This window comes from Orcinus orca, chromosome 5 (assembly GCF_937001465.1).
Source record: "Orcinus orca chromosome 5, mOrcOrc1.1, whole genome shotgun sequence".
Classification (NCBI taxonomy): domain Eukaryota; kingdom Metazoa; phylum Chordata; class Mammalia; order Artiodactyla; family Delphinidae; genus Orcinus; species Orcinus orca.
This window is the reverse complement of record NC_064563.1, coordinates 87,375,755-87,403,111: the sequence shown is the minus strand read 5'-3', so window position 1 is coordinate 87,403,111 and position 27,357 is coordinate 87,375,755. Positions and strand designations below refer to the sequence as shown.

Here is a 27,357-nt window from a genome sequence, read left to right as displayed (position 1 = left end):
CACGTGCTTCTGCCCTTGTGCCTGGAACATGCCCATTGCACCTGTGGGTAAAATCGTGGCCTTTGCCCCTCGATGGAATTAAAGAACAATCATAACATTTCATAAAGAGCTATCTCCCAGCCCTGAATCTACTTATTGTTGGGGCAAAGTAGATTATATTTTCCGTGTTTAAAAATATACATTTTATGTATATTTGAAGCCTTTTGTGCCTTCACGTATTTAACTTGCTAAAAAAGGATTTAAAAAGTACAGGTTTGGGTCGGTCTCTAGAGATTTTTCCTCCTGTCTGGTTTTCTTTCTCTCTACTTCTATGCTCTAAATTGTGAATTGCAGATCCGTTTTAGAATACATTTTAGATTTAAATTCTAAGGGATTCAAGATGGTCTTTAATCCATGTAAGATATGTTTTCATTTTGCAAGTTTCAAAATCAAAAACATTCAAATACCATGAAACAAGGTAACTAGCCTATGGCATTTGAATGCAGAGATAACAAGTGAATTTGTGAGATTTCCTGGGATGTTAAGGCTCTTGGAAATAAGGGATTATTTATTGGAAATAAGGGAAGATAAGGGATTAAAAGAAGGTGGTATGCTCAGAGTTACCCTAGGGCCTGCATCTGCAGCACTGACCGCCGCAGGGCAGAACTTGGTGAAGGCGGTGGTTCTGCTCTGGGCCCTTCGCAGTGACTGTACTACTTGGAGCGCCAGGACGCCTCAGTGATTTATCTGTCATTCCTGCTGCGTCACCGACTCCAAACATAGCATCATCGCCAGGTTCTAGAGCAGCTGCTGGAAAACGCAAATGGCTCCGTGCGACCTGACCGTTCCTACAACTAAAATAAAAACCTACTATCAAACCTCCTTGTTGAGAGGCTGAAAGTTTTCTCTAGATGTTCTGCTAGATAATAGGCTCTCAGCATCCTCCAGGAAACTCACCTCTATAACACCACCTACCACACAGTATACGCTATCCGTACATATCTGTACAATCAGGCGGACAGGTGCTGTTTCTTGTCTTAAATGTGTAACAGGGGTAGAAATGCCCATCTCCTCTCTTTTAACTCCACTGGTTTATCACTTTTCTTTTAAACAGGCCAGACGCAAACAAGGAAAAGTAAGACACTATTAGGGAAAAATGTATTTTTTTTTCAGATTTTAAAAATTCATTAGACCATATTGTTCAGCTCTCTCTGGATTCTAGATCTCTGCATTCCTGGGATGTTCTGCTCCTCTCTCCCTTCTCTCCTTTCTGCCTTAATTTTGAACTTCACTTGCACCTGGAAGCCTCTCTGACCAGTCCAGGTTAGCTAAGGTGCCCCTGTTCTGTGCTCCCCATATACCACACAGGTTTCCTCAACATAGCAAAGTTGCTTAATTCATCTGATCTACTGCCCCGTCTGGTCCGTAAGCTCTATTAGTGCTGAGGCCGTGTCTGGTTTGCTCTCCACAGTGTTTCCCAAGGTCCAGCTGAGAGCTTGGCACATAAAAAGTACTAGGATAGTACTTTTTTTTTTTTTTTGAGGGAATGAACAGTGTAATCAAAATATCGTGTATTGTTAAATGAACTTCATCTGGGCCAGAAACTAGTGTGCACTGCCCATTGAGAATGAAGTTTATTTCTTGTGTTCCTCATGGTTAGAAATCAGACGAAAAGAAAACATGGACTCTAAAAGGAACTTTACAAAGCAAAAGCAAGTGGAGAGTACATCTAAATGCAGAACAAGCGACACTATTCATTTAATGACAGAATGGGAGGGTTGACCCTTAGGGAAGACCAACCTCCACTGCATGAGCGCATGCCATCTTTTTCAGCACTGCCACACGAAGTAAGCAGCTTTCAACAGTGAACTTACCTGTATTCAGGAACTCCAGGGAAGAAAAGAGAAAAAATCTCCCAAGTTACTCCCTAACTTGCGATTCAACAAAGAGAAGTGCAAGCTACTGCTTTTCCTTCTTTCTTTCCTTTTTTTCTTAGTCGGTTCTGCCCTCCAAACATTCACATGGACAATTGAGAAAGCGCTTTAGAATGGCCAAGAGACTTTCCAACATAGAACATGGCTGGGGATGCTGGTGCCGTGCGGGCTACAGGGGATGGGATGATGCCCAGAATGGGTGCTCAGTTATCTCAAGGCCCAGGTATCTCTTACTGCTTTTTTTTTTATCTTTTGAAAGCACAGGACGCTACTGTTGCCCCAAACAATATCCTCTTAGGCAGTTAAAAGTCCTACCGGAACTGCAAGGTTTGGAACGTGAGTGGTTGAGGCAGAATCTCCCTTGTGAGTATGGGGCAGATAAAGTAGAATGGACTGATAGCTGTGATTTATAGCAAAGACACTCTGTTAATGGTAATGTCTAGGTATTGAAACGTACACATGTGTTACAGAGATGTCGGAAGTGTTTTCTTTTACAATCAGCATTGTGATGAGTAAAATAGTGCAGTCAACTATGGCAGTGCTTGACTCCCCAGGGTCCAATTAGGAAGCATGATAAATGACTTGTAAGGTCTCTCCCCCCTACTGATTTGCGGTGGCTATAGCGGACACTTCACAGTGGAGTCCTAGTGAGTGGTCTGCCTACTCCCATCATATATCTGTGTACAAATGAACACCTTAAGTTGGAATTCCAAACTCATTATGTTATGCTGTGTTCTGACTTGGCAGGTGTGTTTCTTCACCACAGTATACAAGGGGAGATGTAAGGTGGGACCCCTTAAGCTGATTTTTTTCCCTTATGGAAGTGCTTGTTTAATACATACAAATGACTTGTGCTGATGAAAGAACATTGTGGGGACGGAGTGACTGTGTAAGAGAAGTTGTTACTAAGGTTAATTTGTATCTTGCCTCTTCAGAAGTAGATGTTTCCTCCAGATAGATGGGATAATGGCTTTGTGGTGCTTGCATGGCTGGTAACCAGTGTTTAGAAGTGAATGTTAACAACATCAAAACTTTTTCTATGGTTTTATTTGAAGGATGTCAGAGAGAGAGTGTATGCATAATGCAAGGTGAATATGGTGGAAAATGTAGAGAAAAAGAAGATCAAGTAATACAGATAACAGGAATAAGAAATTCAGGTGAAAAGGAAAGAGGGAGCCACGGGGCAGACGAAAATTAAAGATTATATGTTTGCAGGGCTATACTATGAAATTTGTCAGGGGCTGAGACTGCATTGATGATTGAATTCTTGGAAGAATATGTATTCTTTCTTTTTTAACTCTTAAGTAGTGCCACTTCCTTTAAGGACTCTTGATCCGTATCATGTCTCTGAACCTAGAGCGAAGCTTCCAGTGAAAGGACCTCCTTCCTGGCTACACCCAGCAACGCTCCTCACAGCACACTGCTACCTCCTGCTAAATGTCACACTCTGGCAAACACCGAGGCGAGCTCTCTAAAGACCAGAGGGACCTGCACCAGCACTTTCTGTCCATTCAGGATCCTGGTCTTCTCCCCCTTTGGGGCAGCATGCTAACATTTTCTGCTGCAAATCTCACTGAGCTCTTCTTAGGCGGCTTTCTTTCTTTTAATTAAAAAGACAAGACTGTCAATTACTCCAACTTAATCCCAAAATGTAATTGTTACTTTGAAAGATATTTTTTTTTCTCATATAGCTCATAGAAGAGAAATATTTCCATCAAATTAAAATTTAGTGGGAGCTTGGATGTAAAAAAAAAAATATTCATCTTCAAGTCCCTGCTGGCTCTAGAAATCTAAATAGCACAGCAAGGCATAAATACAGGGAGATCACCAGGAAAGGCTGACTGATGTAGGCAGATCCAGACTAGGAAAATAGGAAAAGGCATCAGAAAAGAGTCCCAGGGCTAAAAATTCTCCTTCCTTTAAATTGATGCTGTAGGATTTTTAGCCATTTAGCTTGAAGCTAAATGTAAATTCTGAGAGAGGTAACACTTCCAAGCTTCTGTTGGACATTTAAATAAGAGCGTGAATAAATTTCAGAATTATTCTTGCTAGAAAATTTTAACAGGGAGAGAACAAGAACCATTTAGGAAACAGGGCAGAAGGAAGAATGAAAAGGTGAAAGAGCAAAACACAGAAGTGGATTCAACAGAGAAAGTGCTTGTTACAACTGGGTCTAAATCAGTGGTTTGGGCTACCTATTACATTTGGGTCTAAATCGTTGAATTGGCTGGTGCAGTATTGATTCTAGGTGAAGTACTGGCACAACTATATCCCACTTGGGATAGACCGGGAGGAAGTCAGACTCCTGTTCCCGTTAAAGGAGTCAGAGGGTGGTTGTCAGGTATTCATGTCAACTCTTAATCATCTTCATTGTGTTAATCAGGGCCCATGATTCTGCTGTAAATTTGTGTTGACGTGGCTACCTAAGTTCTATTAAAAAAAACAAGACCCTTGTTTCCATCACCTAGTGGGAAAGGAGAAATGTACTTAAACACTGAAGGCTTTCCTAGGACATGCTTTACACCTTTGAGAAGAAATAAAGGGCAGGTTCTTTAGATTGATCATTATGGATTAGTCTGACAGGTGGCAATGTGCATACGGGCATCGACAGCAAGTGCATGAGTGTATGAGTGTGTGTCACACAGTAGGGAACTGTGTACCTGGCAGCTCCTCTTAAGTGTAGTATTATGATGGTGGTGAAAAAATAATGAAAATCTTCTTTCTCTGACCTTGGGATACTTCTCTATTTAAACTTGTTAGCAGTGTGGGCATCTCAGACATCCCTAGAATCCGAAATACGTCAAACTATAATGAAGTCAAACCGAACTTTTATCTAACTAATATCCAGGCAACGTGACCCATGATACAAGTACATCTTTAACTCTAAGTACATTTTTAAAAATTATAAGACATATGTGTATCTGAATATGATCATTTTGCATTCAATATGCTTTCTTTCTAGGAAATTGAAGTTCTATTTTATATATTATTTAAAACACCATTTGAGCTTGTAGGCATGAAAAATATAATTTCTTTCCCATTTCACAGTTGGAAAAACTGAATTAAAGAGAACAATGCTAGTAATTATCCATGATTAATAGAGGTGTGTATGTAAATCAGCCTGAATAAGTGTGTGAAATTAGATGTGCCAATGCCAGACAGCTCCGCTCATGTTTTTTAAAGATGGAAGCTTTCAAATCTCTGCGTGAGTTGGGCATACAACTCTGTGTGTTGAATGGGTCTGGAAATGGACTTTGTAAAAGTGTATGGATTGTAAGGCAACTGTATTATATATTATAAGAATTATAATACATAAAATAAATTAGATGAGTGTTTAAAGTTCATTAGACAGGTATATCTAATACATATCTAATGACCATGAATGCATACAAAATGGTTATTTATAATGTACTATAGATTTATATATGTGCCTGGGGGCAGCAAGGAGTAGATTGGAATTTGGGTGTACTCTGATGATTAAAAGTGTAGGAGAAGGTGCATGTTAGTTTCCTAGGGGTGTAGGGACTAATTGGATTAATACATGCAAAAGCCCTTAGAACTCTATTACATGAGAAGCCCACTATCTATGTTGGCTATTATTATTATTAATATTACCATTTTTTATTAGACAAGGTAAAACTGCCGTTATAATAAGGAGCTGAAAAGAAGTATTCTCTCATTGATCCCTGGGATTATATCCTACAGAAAATAAATGAAGCTGTAGGGATATAGTCCAGCCACCTTCACAGCATGGGATCTTTGTAGGATTTTTCTCCCTGTTTTCCTTCCTTGCCAGTAGAGTCTGATTTGAGAACCCATTCCTGGGAGTGCCAGCTGAGGACAGGTACATCTCCTCCTCTTTCTAGAGATGGAATCTGGCTGTTCAGATGTCAGGCACACCCACAGCAACACCAGTCTCCCTGTGGGAGGAAGCAGGCCAGGAGGAGTGCAGATTTCTGCAAGCCTGGTTTGTTTGTGGACATTAATTTTTTTTTTTTTACTTTAATTGTGGGGCGTGTTTTGTTTTCAGAGTGAGCTTTAGACAGCTGTATTAATCATGCAAACCCAGCCATGCACAATGTGTTTTATCAATGGAAAAACAGGAACGGAATGGCAAGCAGCTGTGAACAAACCCAGTGCAGTGCCTGAACCTGGAAGATAATCTCAAACATTTCCCAAACCTACTAGCCACACGGGGTTAGTGAATGGAAAGGCTGTTCACTTGGAATAAATAATCAGATAGGAGGCAAACAGGGTAGACAGATTCCAGGGTTATTAATTTTTTTTTTTTTTTAAAGTGGCAGCAATTGTGGCCAGAGAGCCTTGAGCTCGAGGGAATTCTTCACTTGAGGGTGATAAACACACAACGGTGGTTTGTTCTTGTCCTTTTCTCTTCTTTCCCTTTATTTTTACTTCGGGAGGCTGGTTTCATCACCTCATTCTGCACCTGCGGTCCTTCTAAATGTGAGAGCATCTCTGGTGCACGTCCGTCATGAGGGGCTGTGCGTAGGGAGGAGACGGGAGCAATGTTACCCGATTCTCAGTATTCAGAGCCCTCAGGAAATGACTTGAGACTAACAAAGTGAGAAAAGTTCCCTCAGACATTCAGAGCTGGCTCTTTCCTCATTTTACAATTCAGTGGATTTTCTGCAGCGATGTAGTCAGGGGTAGTTATGTAAAATATATGCAATTCAGGACTCATTTCAGAATAAATAAACCTAAATTAAAATTAATGGAAAAAAACACCTATCAGAAACAGATAAAAAATGGCACACTATTTTATTATTTATTTATTTATCTTTTAAATTAGGGAGCAGGGAAGCACCCTGATTTTTTTGTTTTGTTTTGTTTTTGGCATAAGAGGAAAGGAAGTTTGAAAATTTCTGATTGGCCGCAGACAATATAAATTGTCCTTTGGTATAATTCCAGTATTATTATTATCACTGCAGAAAATCAAGCAATGTGATGAAGGAAACCCGAGGGAAACACATTTGATTTACTGAGCCTTGTGTTTTTTTAATCACAGCTTGAAGAGGTTTAGGACTGCATTCCTGCTGCAACTCTGCTGTTTATCCCCAGTCACCTTGATGGGCCATGTAGAGAGGGGGTAGGAGGGGAGACCCGCCAAAGAGAGATATTAACAATGAAGTAGCTGAAATTAAACATGTGTTCCTGTTATTGGAAAGTAGGAGGGAAAGTTCTCTTTTTTTATGATGGGAGGAGAGAAAAGGAGCTTGGGGACTTTCTCCTACTTTCAGAACACCTTATGAAAATTAATTGGCTCAAAATCCTTCAAGCCATTTGCATCAACCATCTGCTTATAGACATCTTCACACGTTAGGAGGGAAAGGTAGGATTGCACATAGATGATGACAATATATAATACTTAATTAAATGAAGGTGTCTCATGTTATAGTTATGACCACAGTGAGGCAGTCAGCTTTTCTTAGATATTTCGGTACTATAAAAAGGGTTAAGGATCCCATATGTTAGTATTTTTTTCCATGGGCTGCCATCTTGATTGGAAAGAAGAGAAGAAAACAGATTTGATTCTAGAAAGTAAAAGTCCTTGTAAGGAACAGGAAACTTAACGACCTCTCTCACCAGCTACCCCAAGTCTCCATGAACAGCTTTTCAATTTCTACGAGCAGAAGCCCTAAGTATTAGTAGTAAGATAAACTATATTCTCTAAAACTACTGGATCTATGGAAGCTATCTACAACAGTCCATCTACAATGTAAAATCAAACTAGGGTCATTCTCCAATCAACAGTTCTGTTTGTGGGAAAATAACAAGCTCAACAAAATCCCACATGCTCCATCCTGGTCCAAATTGTTTTTCAATATCAAACAGCTGTCCTTTGTGAAGTGTCTGGCTTCATTTTGTTCAATGTTATATATATCATAAAGAGTGATCAGATAAAATATTTGACTTTGTGGCTGTAGAACTGCTCTCACAAAGGATACCTTGAGTAACAGTGACACTGTACAAAGCCCATCTTGGATGGAGCATGACCTCTTTGAAAATGTTACCCACTGGGACAAACGCATATGTGCATGTTTGTCACATCAAGATATTTGCAAGATGGCAACATGATAAAATGGTGTCAATCTCTGCAGCAACAGTAGAAGATAAATGTTTTAAAATGACTGTGGCATGTCAGGAATTCAAAATGGGATGCTTTCCATGAACACTGAGTTTCTTGTCAAGTCTAAAAAACAGGCACATTTTAACAGTCTTATTTTTAGTGACTGGGATAAGAAACAGGTTTCATCAATGTTTTAGGGAAGAATTTTATTCAACAGAGTTCTTCTAAAAATAGTCTGGTCCCTACTTCAAATTTAAGAATAATTCTGTTATTAATCTGTCTAGTTGATCCTTGAAACTGTGCAATTCTCATTTCTAATGTAATTAAAGGAAGTTTGCATATATGTGAATACATACATATGCAAAACATCACATTATTGACACTCTCCATATCTACACCCAATTCTGGCCTAATTTTTAGTTTGGACAAGTGTTAATGAAACATGATCCGTCTTCAGACTTATAAAACAGCAGCTTCCTACCTTTAATTCTGAGCACATTTCCTTTAGAGTGTATACGACAATCTTGTTTAATTGGATTTATTTTTTCCACACTAGGCTCCACATGGCCTACTTTCCATTTTTTCTCAAGTCTTTGAGTGTTATTTGCAAATCACTTTTTCTGGAATTTAATTTCAATGGTAGGTTGGTTTCATTTCAGGTTTTTTTATTGTTTTAATTTTATTTGCCAATTTGCCTTTAAATGCCCTTAAGCTAGAAGGTCGGGGCTGCACTGCACTTGCAGCTAAACGTGATGTAGAAGGCAAAATTTAATTTGAGTGTGTAGAAATTTCTGCGAGAAGGAATATGGAATGATTACCTTGTTTTCTTATTTGTGTTTTCTGAAATAGTTATGTTTAAAAGGAAACGCCCCCAAATTGGCCAAGATTTTAAGAAAAGGTAATGTCCTTGTAATCTGGCTGAGTTCAACCTTTGGTAATAGATAAATTCATTTTTACAAGTAATACAAATGACTTCAGATTTGGATTGTATAAGGTGGTCAGTTACAGGATTCATATTTTTGTGAGCTACAGAATTTAACCGGCTGTGTTCCAAATATGTGAGTTCATAGTTACCTGTAATATGTATTAATAGAACAAAAAATTGCTGTCTGAGTTTAGCACTGTCTCCTCAGTTAGTGACCAACTTGAAGTTAGGTCAGGTACAGACAGACCAGTTACCTGCCTTTCAACTAGTGTGAGGGCAATCGATTGACCTTTTTTTGAAGGTTTAAAGAAAAAAATGATTCCTTTTGTATGCGAATTTTGTCAAGGTGCTTCCCCCTTTTTGTGTTTTGCACATTATAGGTGATGGAGAATGACCCAGCAACAGAACTACAACGATAAAAATCATACTGACCTTGAATGGGGTGGGGGATTGTGGGTAAAACACGCTCTAAAGGGGAAAAAATAGTAAGCATCATGGAGAATTTATATAGATAGATATAGATATATCTTACTCATGTTTAGCTTCACAATTATAAAACAGATGAATTTTCATGCCTATGGGATCATATCTCCTGTAAAGTATTTGTCTGTCCTTCCTGCCAACACTAAATTATCAGAGAGCTATTAGTAAACTTTAACATCCAAAGTCTTTAAAAAAATTAGCTAGAATAGGGGATAACACCTTATTGTGGTAACCCTGCAAACAGGATCCTGCCCTCCTCTGGAAAATCCACCAAGATTACAGATTTTGGGGGGTGCTGGTATTGTGGGTATTTAAATTAGTAGTGATCAAATTCAGGTCATGCATCTTGGCCCTGGTTCTGGGCTCTTTAACTTTTGACAGATGACCCTGTGGTAACTAAAGACTCCTTTCCTCCCTTTAAGCCCTACAGTTCATATCAGCTTTAGCCAAGCATCTAGAAAATTTATTTTGGTAAATACTAATTCAATTTTTCCCTCAGATTTTTCCTTCCACATTACTGATATCAGTGCAAGAGTAATGCAAAGACACTAAGCTTCTTGGCATGATAAAATCTGATTTTTAGTCTTTTCCTTCATCCCACCCCCCTGTGATAATACAATCTCATCTTAAGTTTGATCACCAGTCAGATTTGCTTGATGACACATCCTGTTCAGCAGTAAGACGTGCTTTTCTTTTAAACTCTAGAGTCTCAGCTTATGAGTCGCTCGCAGTCCCATCCCCAAGCTACTGACCATAAATTGAACGTGCTGAAAGAGTTCAGGCTTTAAGGTATCCTCTACTTGTCTCATCAAAACCCAGGTTTAACTCTAAATCCTCCTCCGGGGCTCTTTCAGAAAGATAGAATGTTGCATTAGGGATAGGATGCATTACTTGCTACCCCCAAACCCTATAATGTAATGTAATCATAATACTTTTCTACATTCCTCCTAGCAGCTTGGTTAGATAAAGACCAGTGATAAATGAAAATCAACAAAAATCAAAACCATAAAAAGAAAAGCATATGTGCACATTCAAATCTGATCTGCCTGCCATCTTGTGTCATAAGCTTAGAAGAGTAGATTTTGCCTGGAATTTGGGCACTCAATACATCTGGACACTAAGAAAACCCAGTCTCCTTGAAGAGTGAGCTTTCCTTTCTTGGATGAAAGGTGTGGCTTAAATGCCAAAGTTTTCTAAGTGCATTAAGATGGAACAAGTCAATAATAGCACAGTGAAAAACTGTGTCTTAGTTACACAAGTATCAAGGAGAAAAATGTTTTAAACCTCCAACTGGTTATTTGGTATTAAGTTTCCAGCTTTGAAAATAAATAGCTAAACTGCTTTCAGCATTTATAGAGCAGTTGGAGACCACTGTCCCATATTATACTATATCTATCTTATTTTATTCTTATTACAATTATTATTCAGACTGTTTAAATGACTCAGCTTAATATTTTCTCATCACACTGTTCACAGCTGGGTAAATGCACTCTGCCCTCATTTCGACAAGACCATTTATATTGCTAAACATCTCATCCACCCCCCTCTCATTGCCTCTTCAATGATTTCCCACCCTGTTATCATCATCTTAGCCCCATCACACCCCATTAGTTATTCTCGTTCTCTTAATTTCATCCTACTGGCTTATCATTTCTTAGATGCTTCCCCATCCTAGCTTTTTATCCTTATTCTTCCACCATCATTTTGCTGTATTTTGTAGTTTATGCCAGGGTTTATGGGCTCCTGTAAGAGTGTAAAGTGAAGTAAATACCACTTAAAGTGAAAAAGAAATCTCCGACTTTTAACATTTAAACGTAGGGGAGAGCAGGAACCTTGGTGCTATGTGCTCTGTCTTTTTCCTGCGAGTATTTGAGGAGGTCAACATAGCTTATCAATCGATTGGGAGGTTTTAAGAACGGAATGCAAGGTTGACCCCAATACGATCTGCTGTGGCTCTTGGTAAATCTTAAGTCTGAGCTTTGGTTTCTTATCTGCTAAATGGGGTGGAGGGTGTTATTGGCTGATTCTGCTCGGACACCATAAAAAACAGTTAAACTGGAGTTAACACTTTGAAAGAAACCCCTCTGAATTAAAAGCACCTAAATGACAAAAGCTGGGGTTGAGAGTAGGGTGTACAGAGAGAGGTCATTTATTAACTCAGATATGATTTTCTTTTATTTTCCAGTGGGTATTGGATATGGTCAATGGTCTCTCTGGAAGTAGGTGTATTCAATGCCTACTCTTAAATCTAAAACTAGTTCTGGTGCCCATCTATTTCCTCCTGTATCCACAGAGAGCCCTCATAAGGAGGCTTTCAAACTACATATAGGTAGTGTTCAAATAGCTGCTCGAACTGCTTTATTACACGGCATCCAGTAGCAGCTGGTTAAGAGGCTTTGCCAAGTCTTCACTAGCATCATCACGTGGTGTATATTTAAGTGCTGGGCCTCAAAGGTAATCACTTAAAATGACTTCTGAAGAAGCAGGGAGGCCCTGATTTTAAGGGCTTTCTCCACTGCTGGGTTGCTTAGGTTGTTCTTAAAATTTAATCAAGTAGAGGTTTACAGGTCAATGATCTTTTAAAATTAAAAAGAAAACAAAAACAAAAACAAAAACAAACAAACAAACAAAAAAACTGAAAGGGCTTCCCTGGTGGCGCAGTGGTTGAGAGTCCGCCTGCCGATGCAGGGGACACGGGTTCGTGCCCTGGTCCGGGAAAATGCCACATGCCGCGGAGCGGCTGGGCCGGTGAGCCATGGCCGCGGAGCCTGAGCGTCCGGCGCATGTGCTCCGCAATGGGAGAGGGCACAACAGTGAGAGGCCCGCGTACCGAAAAAAAAACAACAACAACAAACAAAAAAAAAAAAATTAAAAAGAAAATGTTAAAACCTCCTACACACAGATGTGGTATGGCTCAGTGTAGATTTCTTTGTATTTTTATTCTTTTGTACTCAGTATCCTCAAAATACCTTACCGATCCACACATTTCTCTAAAGTAGAAGGTAACTGATCAGTAGGACTGTCCTTTAGCATGACGAATGCCTTCTTTTTTTTTTTTTCCAGTATGTGGGCCTCTCACTATTGTGGCCTCTCCCGTCGCAGAGCACAGGCTCCGGACGCGCAGGCTCAGCGGCCATGGCTCACGGGCCCAGCCGCTCCACGGCATGTGGGATCTTCCCAGACCGGGGCACGAACCCGCGTCCCCTGCGTCGGCAGGCGGACTCTCAACCACTGCGCCACCAGGGAAGACCACGAATGCCTTCTTTTGACATGCCTAGGGTCAAAAGCTGAGCAGTAGGCTGGACTCTCTGCTCAAAATCTCAATGTGCCAAAGATGAACCAACGGTCTCACTAATCTAGTGGACTCAGGCTGGTGAGGGTTAATGGAAATGGAAGTGGGAGGTGGTGGAAGTAGTGCCCCTCGGTGGGAAGGAATATAACAATATTTAGTCGGTGAAAAATATCATTAAGTGAAAAAAGGAGAAAGAAGTTAGATGTCTTTTCACCTCCAAACTACCAAAGATACATGTCCTAACATTTTCCCTACATATACAAATCTAGATAACGTGTTGGTTTACAGCCGGGACTCTGGAAGGAAATTACCCGAATTTAAATCCCAGCAGCCTTACTTAGTTGCACTAGTTACTTAACCTCTTTGTATAATGGAGAAATACGAGTGCCTAATAAGGCTGTCCTGATGATTAAATGAGATCACGTATGTTAAGTGTTCGGCACATGTGCAGAGTACCTTGTACATACTCACTTGATAAGAAGTGATGACGTTAAAATCATCTCCCTTATTCTTCCTCCCTACCTGTTGCTTTAAAAATAACTCAGTGCAAGCAATAAAACAAGATAAGGTTTCCTTTGCGGATGCCTTGCAGTCAGCAGTGTGGATACACGGACTCTGTTATGTTACACATGCTGACAACGCAGAAGTCCAAGTCTTCAGCCATGTGATACATGTTCCCACATCTTACAAAAACTAAGGAGCGGAATCCCTGACTGTATACATTGTACCATGGATTAATGTGTACAGAGAAATGATATAATGTAACACTTTGCCAAGGATGGAAAAAAGATATAAAAGGCATTACTTGGATATATAGGCTAAGGGAATGGATCCTTAATAAACAGAATACTAGAATGTGTGGAGGACAAGACAAATGAGAAAGGAATGCTTCCATTGGCTTAGGCAAAATGACTATGAATACAAGGTATTCTTGCACTCTCATTCAATTATTTTGACACTTTTTTTTTTTTTTTTGCGGTACGCGGGCCTCTCACTGTTGTGGCTTCTCCCGTTGCGGAGCACAGGCTCCGGACGCGCAGGCTCAGCGGCCACGGCTCACGGGCCCAGCCGCTCCGCGGCATGTGGGATCTTCCCGGACCGGGGCACGAACCCGTGTCCCCTGCATCGGCAGGCAGACTCCCAACCACTGCGCCACCAGGGAAGCCCCCATTTTGACCCCTTTGAAGATAATATTTGAATAGAGAGTGAAGAAGCATATGTATGTATGTGATGGAGGACAAGATGTATCAGTGACCGCAAACTGACACTGTACAAAGTCAGCACGTCACTGCGGTGGACATGGAAAATGTGCTGATGCACCAGTGAAGATGGATAATCATGAACTCTTCAGGGGCTCCGGCTCTGGGTTTCTACCTGCTGCTGCCTCTGGCTGGCAGCAGCTCACCAGCTGGCTCGTCTACTTTGGACCGGCTGGGTCAGCAGAGCATCCCGCTGCCCACATAATGCTCTCTGTCACGGGTGCTGGCCATGGCCGCCCCTCCCAAGCATCTCTCCCCTCCTGACCCTGTTCTGTGGAAAAGTACCGCCACCAGCAGTGTCTTCCTTCTTCCCAATAAACCCATCTACTTTGAATCTAAGTGATGGGCAATCTGTTCACACACGTACTTTCTTTTTCTTCATTTCTTTCTCTTCCTCTCCCTTGTGTGTGCTCTCCTCCCAACCTTTTACCTGTGTAAATTGGTTACCATAGAGCCTTATTCTTAAAGATCCAGCTATGAAGGCTGTAACTCCACATCTCCCAAACCCAATTCATGGTGGCAAGGCAGTTGTGGTGGAATTGCCATTCCTGTTACACAAGGAGCAGAGATTCCTCCTTAAAATGTCGAAGAAACAGGGTGACAGTAGATTCACTAATGTTTGACAATTTTAATAGCTTCTTTTCCCCTCAAAGCCCAGTGACCTTTTGTATTCTATTCTTCTGTAGGTATTACGCCTCCTAACTTTCCCATCAGGTGGGAAATCAATTCTAAGCCGAACGCTGAGGCATGTGCTTCCTCTCCTCTGCCTGCTGCGGTGTGCAGAGCTGGTGCCAGTGCGGGCTGCCTCGAAGAGGGCCCACCGAGGTAGCACATCATTAATCATGGCCCTGTACTCTTCTCAGAGGTATAATGAGGGTAACTTCTATGAAATCATCAAGGGCAATATGACCATAATATACTTGCCCAATTTCTTGATTCTTAGTTTACAAACAGAAGTTCTCTAAGATTCTTGACATTTCTTAGTCTTACTGGGTTGCGTACTTGAAGTGGACTTTTGTGAACAGGACCATGGTATTTCAGGGCTTGAGATCACCTTTCATCACCACCAGCAGACCAGCAGTATCTCTATTATTTTTGACCTAGTCCATGCTCTTCCTCTCTTCCTCAAATGTTTCCTTTCCCCCTCTTCCTCCCTTTCTCTCTCTCTCTGTCTCTTTCTTCCTTTCACACCTGTGAAAAATAGGCTATCACAGAGCCTACTCCATCCTTCTATCCTTCTTCCCCATCCTCTCTCTCAGTCTATGGGTATCATTGTATTTATTATTTGAAAAATATCATTAGCACAGTCCTTTTTCTGGGTGGGATAACAAGAGAAGAAAATTTGCATACTTTCATGCAAATTTATAGTTGCTCACTTTCTCTAACTAATCCAATTATCCCATTTTCTCTTTTCCAATCCCTACAAAACCTCTTGTTAAGTGTATGTTGTTCTACTTAATCAGCTCACCTTAGATTTGTCAGAATCTCAAATTCATAGTTGAGGCTATTTTCCCCCCTATGTATGGAATCCCTAACGTCAGGAACGAAACAGGTAAGTACATTTCTTAATAAATATCTTCTCAAGTGTTTTGAGATATCGACGTCTCTAGCTTAAGTAAAGAACACTGATGTTTGGTCTTTGGAGACAAGTAAACAGGGATATGGATTTTAAACTTCATAATGATGCAGCATTTGTAGCATAGCTGTATCCCATCACACTTACAGACTGAAGTCAACGGGAGTTATGAATGAGAAACTCAAGGCCGAATTTAGAATAGTTTGTGGTGTTTTTTTTAAATAAGTGGATTGGATCTTGAGCAGTTGTAAAATGGCTTTAATACTACGTTTTGAGGGAACTATCACTTAAATTGGTTTTTCTCCTAAAACTTTTCTCTTGAAGGCTCATCTAAACTGAATAAAGCAAGATGGAGACATTTATCCTGGTCATAGTATTTCTAAATTTTCCAATTCAGCCTGTGCAGAAAAACAACAACAACAAAAAAACCCACAAATTCCTAGTGGCTTATTATTTCAAAATAATAAATTTGTTGGACTTTCTCTTTTAGTCCAAATGAACTGTCTAGCCCAGCACATGCTATCACTTTTGTTTGTTTTACTTATTCTGATAAACATTTTCCTATTCTAAGTGTCATCATTTCCCCTGATCTCACCCATCGTACTTCTGTTTCTCAGGAGGCATTTGACTCTGTGCTCATAGCTGCCGGACCAACAAGGCAGGGGGTCAGGTATCTGACTACAACATGCCGCTCAAGGGAAAGGCTCTAAGGTGGGCTTTCTTATTAATACCAATAACTTAAAATCACTTGTCCTTCCTTAGTCTGCCTTGAGGACCTTCTTTGGTCTCCAGCAGAAGCAGCTTTGGTCCTCTCTCTCACCATCCCATCTCTCTTCCAAAAATATATCAGACAAGTAATGTTTCCCGCTGTCATATGGAAACCTTTCTGCAACGTTTTCCCTCCCTTAGATTTTAGATTATGTTTTAATCATTCATTCTACTCTTCCTCTTGTGTTGTTAAAAATACACTTTCTTTTTACAGCCTCTCCCTTCTCCCAGCACCTTATCCATCCTCACTGAATATTTCTCCCTCAATCACTCCCATCACTGCCATTTTTTAAGTGTCATCCACTTTCCATGATCTTACACCATCTCTGCTCCTTAAAGAGACCATCCCCAAAGAGATGTTTGTTCTCTGAATATTCTTACAGTTTAATCAACCAGGAAAAAAAGAAAAAAAAACAACTAAACTAAGAAAACAAACAAAAAAACAAGGCAGTTATCAAAAGTACACCAGGGAATAGAGAGGAGAGGTATTCACTTGTAAATCTCATTTTACGCAGAGGGATTGTGAACCTGTGTTTTTGTTTCAGTGGCTATACACTGATTTTTGTTTAAGTTTACCTTTAAAAGATATGGGAATGATTTTCGAGTTTTCCACAGGAGAACTCCATCGACTTGGTCTCCCAGGCAGCTCCCTGCTTTGGCATACTTACTGAAAAGTACGAGGCTGGCGTTGGTGACCCCCAGATTGTTGGCAGCCACGCAGGTGTAGTTGCCATAGTGCTCTTCAGTGACGTTGGTCACCGTCAGGGAGGACTGGCCCTCCGTGCTCTTAATCTCAAGGCCATTGGCATTGTTTATCCTAAGGGTTCAAAGACAGAAGAGTAAAGAGAAACACTGATGAAGACTTGGTATAGTAATTTCTTTTTCATCATTATATTGGCGAAAAAGGAGAGAAAGGAAGTAGGTAGAGCTTGTTGCTACTGCTCAATTCCTCATTTTAATCATGCAATCCCATAGTATCAGAATCAAAGTCCATTGATGGAGAAGACTCGGGAATGGATGAGTTTCATCAGGCTTTGGTTTCTGCTCTAGGAGAGAAAGACACGCAGGTGGACACTACCCCTGAACCACCTGCCTCACCCTATGTACATAACCTGAGTGCTTTGGGGTTCAGTTTAAGAGCTACAGCCCCGGGGCTTCCCTGTTGGCAGTGGTTGAGAGTCCGCCTGCCGATGCAGAGGACACGGGTTCGCGCCCCGGTCCGGGAGGATCCCACGATGCCGCGGAGCAGCTGGGCCCGTGAGCCATGGCCGCTGAGCCTGCGCGTCCGGAGCCTGTGCTCCGCAACAGGAGAGGCCACACCAGTGAAAGGCCCGCGTACCGCAGAACAACAACAAAAAGAGCTACAGCCCCAAAGCGCTTGGTAAAAAACCTTGGAAAATAAAGAGTCTAATCGGATAGGCCTACCTAATTACAGCCGGACTTGGCTTTGTCATTAGGGCTTCTGGTTTCCCTTGTTGAGCAGGGGAGACCTGGCGGAGCAGTGGAGGTGCAGCAGGTTTGGCACATACCTGGTGTCATCCCGGTACCACTCAAAGTCAGGTGCAGGCACTGCCGAGGCCTCACATTTGAGAGAAGCTTTCCGCCCGGTGGTGGCTTCGTTGCTCTTGGATTCCGTGATAGTGGGAGGATCTGTAGGAAGGACAGATACACAGTTTACATGAACTTTGGATGGTGCTCCAGAATTTCCACACAAGAAGGAATGAGGAAGGACAATCTGATTGCAGAGAGGCAGGACAGGAATGGTCTCAAAGCTCCATGTACAAGAATTATGTGATCCACTGAATGGCACGGATCACTAGAAAACTAAATAGAAATAAGAGATTCATGAAACTGTAGACTTGGTTTACTTCAACGGGACACTTAACGGGGCTTTATGGAAAGGAAACCTAGGATATCTTTTTCCCTCTTCCAAGAGACCATTCGTTATTCCAATCATAGGTTATAATGCTTGCATAGTTTTATTGCTTTTCATAAATTGAGTGGTAATACTAAAGGACTTGGGATTTTAAGTGTATAATTTGAGCACTTTTCTTTTTCATCATCATCGTTATCATTATTATTATTGTTACCTTTGGAGATGGCAGTAAGAAAGCTGATGAAAATAATAGAGCACCACAGTCCTCTCAGCCGGGCTTAGCCTGATATTGTTGCAGCAATCCGGGAAAACAAACTAATGTCAGATGATTGCTATACTTTTTTCCCTCCTCTGTGCTCCCTTATTGCTATGACCCAGGTCAATTTTGCTTTTATGTGTGAGGGTGCAGGTTGAAGTCTATCGTGGTGCATAAACACCTTCCTGGGGTACCAGTCTTCTGCTCTCTCTGGTCGTTGTGCACTTGATTTTTTTTCTGCTTAGGACTGAGTCTATAAAACTGTAATGGGCTTGAAATGAGCTCAGAAACACATTCTGATTTGCCATGATTCTTTCAAACAATCCCATGGAAAGTGGAACAAGTGTTTACACGTCCACAGGACTGAGCGACGATGGTAAACTTGAGCTTTGGGCTTGATGATGCTGTGTCTGTGCAGGTTACGGCCCCTCAAGGAGAAAAAGACTTCTGTCCAAAGGTTATTTGCCAGAAAACAGCAACTTGGCTGTGTGTACATGGACACAATAGACCCAAACCATCTGTTTATATTTTATAAAGGAAAAAGCTTATTTAGGTAAATTAGTGAAGTGAACTCTAATATACGAAATTCATTGACATCTCTGCTCTTCAGCACCTGGTTCAGCTCACTTATTTTTGGGTTTTTGTCTTCATATTCAAAAGCTATTTTCCAAGTTTTCTACCTGTAGAAGACCTGGATCCTCCTAGTTACAAAGGATGTACAAAAGCGTCATCAGGTTCGTCTGCAATTTTCTCCCCCATTTGATTTTCACATCAGCTTGGACATCTTTAAATCACTGTCCCAGAGAAGGGGAGTTAGGGTACATTTGGATACCACCACCAGCCCGTGTGTAAACATGAGCCAGAGTGGGTGGCTGTTTTGCTTTAGACTTAGCTGCTCATTTTTGTTTAGATGGAAAAAGGCAACAAGATGAGTGGAAAGAACCCTCGACTGGAAACTAGGAGCGCTGGAGTTTAGTTTCTGTTTGGTTGTGTGGACTTCCCATCACACACTTTATCTTTCTGAGCCTTGGTTTTATTATCTATAAAATGAAGGCACCACACATTAACGATCTATATAGCATCCCTTCCAACTTAAAAAATACCAATTCTAGGGGACTTCCCTGGCAGTCCAGTGGGTAAGACTCTGTGCTTCCACTGCAGGGGGCACGGGTTCATTCCCTGGTCAGGGAAGTAAGATCCCGCATGCCTCACGGCGTGGCCACCCCCCGCAAAAAAACCCCACACCAAACCAATTCTAGTCAAAATGGCCCATTCTTCACAAATGGGCAGTTGGTAGCATTAGGACCCAAGTGTATTTTTATACCCATAACTCCTTTAGCCCTTAACCCTTAAATTGCTAAATTCAAAATTGTAACTCATTTATCTAATACATGGGTTGGGAGTCAGGACTAGAAGTCAGAAACAGCACACCATAGGTCTGATTTTGACTATTAACCAGAATTGTGGCCTGGACAAGTGTCTGTACCAGTTTGAGCTTTTTCTTTCTCATCCTTTAAAAGAAGAAGTTAGCTTAAAATGATCACCAAGTTTCCATTTTAAATCCTTTCATTCTATGATTGGTTATATAGATCATTAGAGCACATTAGTTCAATGGTTAATGCAATGATTAGTGGTAGTGGTGTGGATGGGGGAGCTATTTGTATAGAGATGGGGTATGGAGTAGAGGTTAAGAACTTGGATTTAAAGTTTGATAGACCTAAGCTCAAATCCAGTCTATGTCCTTCACTATCATTCATCATTAGAGAGCTCAGTACTTCGTCTAGAGTCACAGTGTCTCAATTTCCTCATCTATAAAATGCTGGAACCAGAGTCAGGGAGGTCCATTTGGAGACTGCTGAAGGAACCCAGAGATAGCCTGCACTAGGTCTTTGATAAAGGGGCTGGAAGGGAATGAACAGATTTGAGATTGAGAGATATGAGCCTCAGAATCGACAAGATTAGATGTGAACAGTGAGGGAAAGAAGGAGGAGTGTCAAGGATCACACCCATGTTTCCAGCGTGGGCATCTAAGTGATGCCATCCACTGAATAAATGTTCGTTTCCCGTCTTCACCTCTTCACCGTATTAGGCTAGGCTCTTAAACTGCCAATGACTCTACCATCTGTAGCACATTGGCCAGAGTGACGATCTTGCTTGTGATTCAATTGGTTTGTTCAATTTGTAAAATGAATTTTAAACAGTGTTTGTGAGTTTCTGGAGCCGCATGCTTAGGACTGACAAATCCTTAATGATAACCACCACTTTTCTAAACCAGGTCCAATCTGGCCCAGACTCCACATTTTCCATCACCTCTACCTCTGGGGCTCATAGTTGGGGCACTTCAACATAATAATCCATGGTGGCGGTCTTCTAGCCCTTCCGCCATGGGACCAGGAACACAAGTCCCAGCTGTACAGTTTTATGGGTGAGTTCTTCCTCACCCTAGATGCTTCCTTCTATGTGGTGGGAGCTTATTTATTAAACCTCCTTGCTCTGGAACCCAGGGGGTGATTTTTCTAACTGAAAAATTAGGGAAGAGCAAACTCGGTTTGTTTGCTCCACCTCTCCCCTTTCTTCCTGCTGGGACCAAACTTCTGTCAGGGAGCAGAGGTTCTCCTCTGCTTCTCCACACTGATGTCTTACGTGGGCTCTTTCCTTCCTGCTCTCATGTGGGCAGGCCTGTCTCCGTCCAGGGCTGCCATGATTGGGAAGGTAGGTTGGCCACACTAAGCTGCTACCTCTAACCATCTTGATCTCTAACAATGGGGGCAACTGGGCCTCGTGTATGTCTCCTTTACTTATTTCTCATTTTGTTCAGAACCTGAATAACTGAGTAGTACTATTTATTAGCACCTCAGAGATGACAGCATGGGAAGGATGACAGTGAGCTAGGGTTGAACACTTTCAAATGCATTGATCTTGGGGCAGACTGACACTGGTCAATTACAAAGACCAAACACTTGCTCCTTTCCTTGAAAATCTGGGAAGTTTCTCGTACCAAGGTATAGTCACAGACAATGATAAATGTATGAAGCGTTCATTATTTCCAGTATTTCTCAAATGACACAGTGGTGCAGGTCTGTCCCACAGCTTATTGGAATGAACATTTCAAAATTCATTTGTAATGAATTCTGCATAGGTGAGGCTAAGAAAAGTTATTATAAATCGTATTGTGGCATGCCTAGTAGAGTTAAAATAATAGATGTCCTTGCTCAGAATATGGTTATAATTAAAATGTGGCTTAATAAAAATGCTATACAGAGGTCCATTGTTATTCTTTACGTGACTTTGCAATAGCTTACAATTGTCAGAGGACTCTTCCAGTTCTTATTACTTCAAAATTCTGGGTTCTGAAAATATTAAGGGCTTTCTTCTTATATCACCAATAATAAGACTCTTTCAATTAGAATGAATAGGATAACAATGACAGTGGCCTAGCAAACAGAATATCATTCATTTAATCTTCCTAATGTTTGGAATAATAGTATAAAGGAAAATATTCTTAATAAAAGATTCAATATATAGACATTTACCATGTGTCAGCACTCTACTAGGCTTTATTTATTCTTTTCATCCAAACAGTAACCCTAGGAAACAAGGATTATTAACCCCATATTATGAATGAGAAGACAGATTTGCAGAGGGTTAGTAAATTGTGCAAATTCACATAGCCAGCATTTGACAGAGTCTATATTGGAACCCATGTTCTGAAGCCCATGCTCTGAATCTCCCTGTGTTTCCATTTGAGTGAGTTCCTTTAGAGAGAAATTAATTCCTAATAAGGGAAAACAACGTTTAGGGGAGTATGCTGGTAGTTTAAAAGGCAAATGTTACGTATTTCTGGTATTAAAAGGTACCCAAGATGGCACAACGTGCACTGGCATAGTGGACATGAACGCATATTAGAAATCAGGAGATGTGGGCTCAATTTTTGCCTGTGCCACTTACGTTGTCACCTCTTGAAGGTGACATGTTAACTTCTTGGAGTCCCTCACCTTTGAATGTAGGTGATAAGGCCTTGCCTACCTGTCTCACGGGTTTGATATAAAGATCAAATGAAATCTCATATATCAGAGCACATTTAACACCTGAAGTGATTACATTTATTATTTTTATTACTATTACTCACATGGTATCCTGGAAGGAAAGAGGGCTTTGGGATTAGACCTGGACAGAGTTTCAACTCTCCCACTCACAGGTTCTTTGATTTTGTGGCAGAGAATGCTTACATTCTCTGAGCTTTGTTTTTGTCCTCTGCACGGAGATGATTTGATTATCTCCTGGGTTAGTGTGTGATGGTGGACCGACGGGGTGGAGGCAGAGAACACAGGCAATAAGAAAGGCACTGTATCCAGAGAATTTAAAAACAATAATAAACCTAACTAAAAGTTGTCTTTTAAAAAAAAATCACCATGTACCAGCAATACTAAACCAAACATACCAAACGATGTTAGTGATAAAGTAAATACTCCTACTGGGGCAGGCTGGGCCCCATATGCCTCTTTCCTTGGTTGGCCACTGTTGGTGTGATGATTATGGTGAATCATACAAAATTTCTAATAGAGTCTTGGTACTCTGGAGATACTCAGAAAATGATGGTTCTTGTACACATTGCAAAGTTATAGTAGCAAATCGCAGTACTCTGGATTCTTATTGAATAGTTCCTCTGATGATCCCATAATAGATTCATAAACATTAGCATGTGTCTTTACTGATATCATCAATAAAGATGTAAGAGTAAACTAAAGGTTGGCATGGAGAATGGAGAGGTGTAGTCATGAATAGTTAGAGAACGTAGCCAGTATGGTTCCATATTGAGCCATTATTTTCCTCAAGGTGATTTTGGAATCAAAGTACTGAAAAGTCCAGTTAAGATACAGTAATATTATCTGGAGACGACAGATGTCTCCAGTCCCAACTGTGGAATCTATGGTAGGTAACCTCTGCTTCCTCTAAATAAATGGCTCTCAAATGTAAGGGCAAGCTTTAGAAATGCCAGAGTCCCATGTCCCCCAGCATATATGTTGGGTTGGTTAGCTCTGGACACCAGAGTGGAGGCAGAGCTGAGCTGAAAGGGAGATGAGAAGAGGAAAACAAGTAATAAAGCGTGACAATGTGAACCTAGTTGGAGAGAGAGCTGTGGGAAAGCTGAAGGCAGAAATATTAGCTGGTCAGTGGGGTTTGGGGGCAGGCTTGAGAGCTGGGGGCAGCTTTTGAGGAGAATTTCTCCAGGAATAGGAAAAGTGTCCAGTATAAGAAGAGTCCAAATAAAATTAAGTCCTCACTAACTGAACACTTACTATGCACTAGACATTATGCTTGGGATACTGGGCACTAGAATGAGAAAAACCCAGAAGTAGCTACTTTTAATGCACGGTGAGAACTGATATTGAGGGATTACACCTAGGACCTGTAAATGAAAGGAAACTTGTCCCTAGGGCTGGAATCTGGAAGAAATTAGCAACTATCCTGTAAGATACAAGAAAACAGAAGTCCTGCCTATTGTACAAAATTTTACTAAGCTTATTTAGTTGAGGAGATTTCGGGTCAATAATTTAGCTTCTGTAAGCTCCAGGACATCCTACCACTTAGAAAATAGATTTTTCATGTCAAATGGTTATGCACAGTACTGTAGACCAACTGTGGAGAAGGATTACCCAAGAGAAATAAAAAGGAGGGACTGTAGAATCCAGCTTGCAAGCTAAACAGGAAGAACTGTTCTGTCTCTCTTGTTTACTGCTCTAGCTTCTCAGTGCCCTGGGACAAATATCTGTCAGCAAATGAGTAAATGAGTCAATGAGATGCTAGCAGGAGAAAATAACCAGCACTGGGATTTTTTTTTTTTTTTTTTTAGTGGTATTGTGGATCTGTTCATTATGATAATCTATTCAGCCATTAATTATCTTAGCCATCCTGATCCCCTGACCTAATTCCAAACCTTGTGTCTTGAAAAGGAAGAGGAATCAACTTAAATAATGGGGCATTTTCATAGTAGGCAGGCTTATATGAAGTGACAAACTGGAAATTTCTCAGTTTGCATGAGCTTTGCTGGCCAGACCTGGTTCTATAATTTAATCTTGGAGACTACATCTACTTGATACAACTACATTTAAGTAGGGTGAATTGTTTGAATAGGACAACAGGTGCAATGGCTAGTTGTTTTAATATAATAGAAACAGAGCTTATGAAGTGTTGATAAAAAGGTGATTCCAAAGGGCATTGATTTAGAACATGCGTCCTGATTTGTGGCATACATCAATTTGCAAAGTTTGGAGAAATGTTACAAGAGCAGAGTTTATCTGTTAGTCTTTCACCTCTTCATTCAGTAAACATTTACTGAGCAATTTTTACAAGGTCAGGTATGTGCTAGATGCTGCTGGTTAGGACAGACTGTCTGACTAAGCTCATTAGAGTTTTCTATGTAATTTGTTATGACGTCATTTTAGAATCTTGAGTCTCTGTCCATATTCTTCTGTGGTTCACTCATCGCGAGGAAAAGCTCACATTTTTATAAAAGGCTTTTCTTGAAAATTATCAGTAGTTTCTTCTGTTCTAAGTTACACTTTGGGGACAGTCAAGAAGGAGCAATGTCAGAATAATTGTGCTAATAATAATAGGACCCAGGCGGCTGGCTTTGATCTTCGGAACCATCTGCAATGCGGACCGCTTTGACGTCTCACACAATGGAAGCATAAATATTTTCTATGTACTCCATGATTGGACTTTCAGAAATCTAATGAAGATGAAGGTCGATTAAGAGAAAATAAAATCTTAACTCCGGAAGTCAGAGAAGAGGTGGTAGATGATGGCATGGCTGTGTGTACATAAAAAAAAGCTAACTAACCTAATTATAAACTTATATAAACACCGAGGGAAATTGCCTTTCATGTGAAAAAAAGGTCCTAAAGCATTTTATAACACTGGGATCATTAACGTATCTTTGAAACACACCCAGAACTGGAAAAGAATAGTAATACTGGCATTTCAAAACTCTATTACTTAAAAAATCGCACTTCAGGATAAAAGCACTTCGGATCTCATCAAATGCATCCCCTTGTTCTTGGAAATGAGTGCCATAAATGCTACAGCAGAATCCTATCTGTTAGATTCTTCTAGGTCGGGTGTGAAGGGGATTTCGCTTTCTGTTTCAGAAGGCTGCCAGGCTGGAGCAAGACCACAGGAAATAGTGCAGTCCAGCATTGACCAGGTCACTTAAGACAAGTTTCCTCAGCTCTTTGCACCTCAGTTTCCAAATTTTTAAAGTCAGACTAAAGATGATCTCATGAATTTACTGTGAGGATTAAATGACAAATGTAAATCCCTTAATCAGTGCTGCACATAGTAGGTACGAAGAATCGAAAACTTCTCTTTCTCTTTCTCCTGAGAGCATGGGCTTTAGACTCAAACAGGCTGGAGTCTGCATCCCTTTTCTTACTCTTGCTTTCTGTGTCATTTTGGAAAGGCAATTATACCTCCTAGGGCTCTAGTGTTTCAAACTTTAAAATGGAGTCAATTATATCTACCTTGCTAGGGACTTTATACAGTATCACTGGCACACAGTTTAACTACATGGAAGGCTTAAAATAATGGAAAGTAACTTACAACCATCCAAAGCATATTTTCAAACATGGGTTAAGATGTATGTGCATGTGTGTCTGTGCACCTTTGTGCATGTGTGTATGTATGTTATATGTGCACACGTGAGTATATGTATATGTGTGGAGTGTGTATTTGTGTGTGTATTTGTGTTAAACACACAGGAAGGAAGAACTGTCAGGACATCCTTTTATCCCTGTCACTAGCCACAATGATGTGATCTGGAACTTGAATCTGAATGATGTGGACAGTCACTCCTCACTGAACCAGGTAAATGAATTCTCTTTATTCCTTTGCTGGGTGACACATCACATGGATCCACCCCCGCCCCCCATCCTTTTGAACTACATCTAAGGATCCTTTCATCTGAGAAGTTCAAAGTTTGCCCACTTACCGATGTATCTTAGTGAAATCTTCCTTTCTAATGCCCATACTTTGGGACAAATAGATAACCAATATTAACTCAACAGGTATCCCTCGTAGCCACCGGGGACGCATGGTATCTGACCACAGTGGCTTAAATTTGTTCCCAAGGCCAATTAGTTCAATAGCGGAGGATAAAATATGGTCTTGAATTATTCTCTTCTGACAAACAATACATTAAGGTGGAAATTCCAGTTAAAGCAGTTATGAGTTGTTGTTTTTTTCCAAAGTGGTATGACCTTGGTCTCCACAAAGACTAGAAGAGTGATGGCCTAAAGTGCTAGTGCGGTCTGATCATGTTTTCTTAATTCTGTAGTCTAAGTAAAAGACAGAGCGTACTGTTAAATGCATTATAGGTTATATTTAGAGTTGGTACCGTTGATGTATCAAATTCAAGGGCCAAGTCCTGCCCTTGGATATGTCCAGTGTACAAATGTGCGTCCCTGACTAGAGGAGCATCTGCTTGAAATGCAATGTTCTTTTGATATAGGCTCTTTAGAGCTCACTGGAGGTGGAGGTGGGCCCTGGGCACGTGGCACCTGCTGGCTCCTGCCATACTCACAGTTCACAGTGACCTTGACTTGTTTGACATCCGCCGAGGAGACCTCATTGGCAGCTTTGCACTCGTATTTGCCTGACTGCTCCCTGGTGATGCCGAGGATCTCCAGATATTCTTCTTCTCCTTCAAATTCTCTTCCTGTAAAACAGAGGTTTGCATGATTTTTTTTTTTAAGTTTAAAATATGCAGGAGATCACCTCTTTTTTTCTTTTGAGAAGCAATAGAACCACATGGCTTTTCAATAATTTGACAATGTTCTTTGTCTGAGGTCAGGTTCTATAGAAGCAGACTCCAAGACAAGAAGTCATTTGAAGATGATTAAGGAAGGAAATGTTCTCAGGAA

At 40.8% G+C, this 27,357-nt stretch overlaps 1 protein-coding gene across 3 annotated transcripts in view; it reads right to left on the bottom strand.

Annotated features, from left to right (window-relative positions):
• LSAMP (limbic system associated membrane protein) overlaps positions 1–27,357 on the bottom strand; it is a 655,299-nt gene that overhangs the window by 23,135 nt on the left and 604,807 nt on the right. For 2 of the 3 annotated variants that reach the window (XM_004278509.3, XM_033403269.2), the window contains exons 4-7: positions 27,018–27,152; positions 17,834–17,954; positions 16,973–17,121; positions 9,359–9,394 (exon numbers count right to left, since the gene is read on the bottom strand). In XM_004278509.3, coding sequence (XP_004278557.1) covers positions 9,359–9,394; positions 16,973–17,121; positions 17,834–17,954; positions 27,018–27,152 — 441 coding nt within the window. The remainder of the gene's footprint in view (positions 1–9,358; positions 9,395–16,972; positions 17,122–17,833; positions 17,955–27,017; positions 27,153–27,357) is intronic. The other variant, XM_004278510.4, reaches the window with a different exon arrangement.